Raw genomic sequence first — 2,067 nt, forward strand, 5'->3', positions numbered from 1 at the left:
AGTGGATAGGTGGAAAGGAAGATAGGCAGATAAGACAAGTCATGGGGACAGTGCTGAGCTAGGAGTTTGAAACTAGGGTGAGGTGGGGGAAGGGGAAAATGAGAAAACTGGTGAAGTCCACATCGATGCTCAAGGGTTGAAGTAGTCTGAGGTGGAAGATGAGGCGTTCTTCCTCCAGCCGTCGGGTGGTGAGGGAGCATTCAAGAGCATACAAAGCAGGTAATGAAAATAAGCTTTATTACAAGAAGAAATCAATACAAAGATGCCTAATTTCTGTACAATAGCAAAAAAATTATAATTTAGAGGAAAAATCTTGTTCTGCAAAGTTCCAGGAATATCCATGTCTCCAGTTTGATCTCAAGTGCAAAAATATGTTTTTCGAATTGTATCCCTGTATTTTGCTTCAAAAAGATTCAAAAATTAAACATTAGCCTGACAAGGTTATACAGATCAATGAGCTGTATTGTTTCAATTAAATAAACAACTTGGTCGTTGCAACAGTTGAGTCGATTCTAAATTGTGAAGAACCAAACTTGGATGAAAAGCCAACATTTTCTTCAAGTATTCTCCAGAGTAAAGCATCTTTTACATCACCATATTGTTATAGCTCAAATACAAAGCTGACAATGCTTAAAGAAAATCAGTGTGATCAGGAAAAAAAAATTACAAAAGTAGCATTTCCTTCTCCAAAAATAAACCACAAAATCTTGAAGTCCAATATATAACCTCAGCTGCACTAAAGCTATGATCTTGCATTGCGTTCAGTTTCAGCCAGGCATTCCCTCACTAATCCTCGAGCATGAATAATTCCTGGAATATGAAAAAGGGAGACAATCACATTCAGTTCTAAACAGTTTTATTTGAATTAAAAGATCAACTCTTGCTGTTGCTTGACTGGAGTATTTCCAGCATCTGAAGTTAATTTTGCTTGTATGATAAATACGTAACCAAATTCAGTTCTAAAACTGAAGCAACTGATGCAAATGACTAAACAGCTGCATTTGTCCATTTTTGCCCTTTTATTTTTCTCAACTTGTAGCTCATAATGGGATCACTGACAGTTCCCAGCCAGAAAATCCAAAGCAACATTTTTCACATCAGTTTAGACAAATTCTCCACCAAGAACAAATGATTTCAGGATACAACTCCCTCAATGACAAAGCCATAGGGTACTAGAAGCAAAAGCAGCAGCAGGTCAGAGGCAGAAATGTTAACAAGTACAATGCATGTTGAAGTGGCACCTCAATGGATTCAACATTAACTCGATGTTGTCATGCTTGTTGAGTTTTTCCAGTACTGTTGTTGTTGTTTTTGAAACTTATTTCAATTGTGCCAGCAAATTGGTAACAAGTGAAGACAGTATACAAATTAGTACAAGTAGTGTGAAGGGGGAAAAACCTTTTGAAAAAGAATTCAAAATATAAATATTAGAAGGGATTGAAGCCAAATCAAAGGAAAATATTAAAGTATTAGGAGAGCAGAAAAACAGGTTGATCGTTGGCAGTAAACTCAAGGGAAGATATTAGCATTGTGCCAATGTTACTGAGCTAGTAATCCAGAAATCAAGGTGAATGTTTGAGGGATGAAAACTCAAACATCATTGCAGCTGGTGGAATTTTAGAATTATTAATTTGTACAGTCTGAACTGTTAATCTTTGCAATGGTGACCATAAAAACTATCAAAAAGTTATGATTCGCTTTGATGAACTGCCCTAATTTACCTGTGGTTCAGTATAATTTTCTGTGAAGCACCTTGAGTATGCTTTCTCACATTTAAAAAAAAGGTAAAAAAGGAGGAGGGGTGGCGTTGCTAATTAGAAATGGTATAACGGCTGCAGAAAGGCAGTTCGAGGGGGATCTGCCTTTGGAGGTAGTATGGGCTGAAGTCAGAAATAGGAAAGGGTCAGTCACCTTGTTGGGTGTTTACTATAGACCCCCCAATAGCAGCAGAGATGTGGAGAAACAGATTGGGAAACAGATTTTGGAAAGGTGCAGAAGCCACAGGGTAGTAATCATGGGTGATTTCTTGATTCGAAGCTCTTTAGATCAAGTAGATTGGACGGGGCG

General features: G+C 37.6%; 1 protein-coding gene across 1 annotated transcript in view; it reads right to left on the minus strand.

The window, feature by feature from the left end:
- Positions 1 to 220: 220 nt before the first annotated feature.
- LOC122551009 (cyclin-dependent kinase 2-associated protein 1) overlaps positions 221 to 2,067 on the minus strand; it is an 18,141-nt gene continuing 16,294 nt past the window's right edge. Inside the window, exon 4 of the mRNA XM_043692634.1 lies at positions 221 to 810. Coding sequence (XP_043548569.1) covers positions 743 to 810 — 68 coding nt within the window. The 3' untranslated portion in view covers positions 221 to 742. The remainder of the gene's footprint in view (positions 811 to 2,067) is intronic.

Source organism: Chiloscyllium plagiosum, chromosome 6 (genome assembly GCF_004010195.1).
Source record: "Chiloscyllium plagiosum isolate BGI_BamShark_2017 chromosome 6, ASM401019v2, whole genome shotgun sequence".
Taxonomy (NCBI): Eukaryota; Metazoa; Chordata; class Chondrichthyes; order Orectolobiformes; family Hemiscylliidae; genus Chiloscyllium; species Chiloscyllium plagiosum.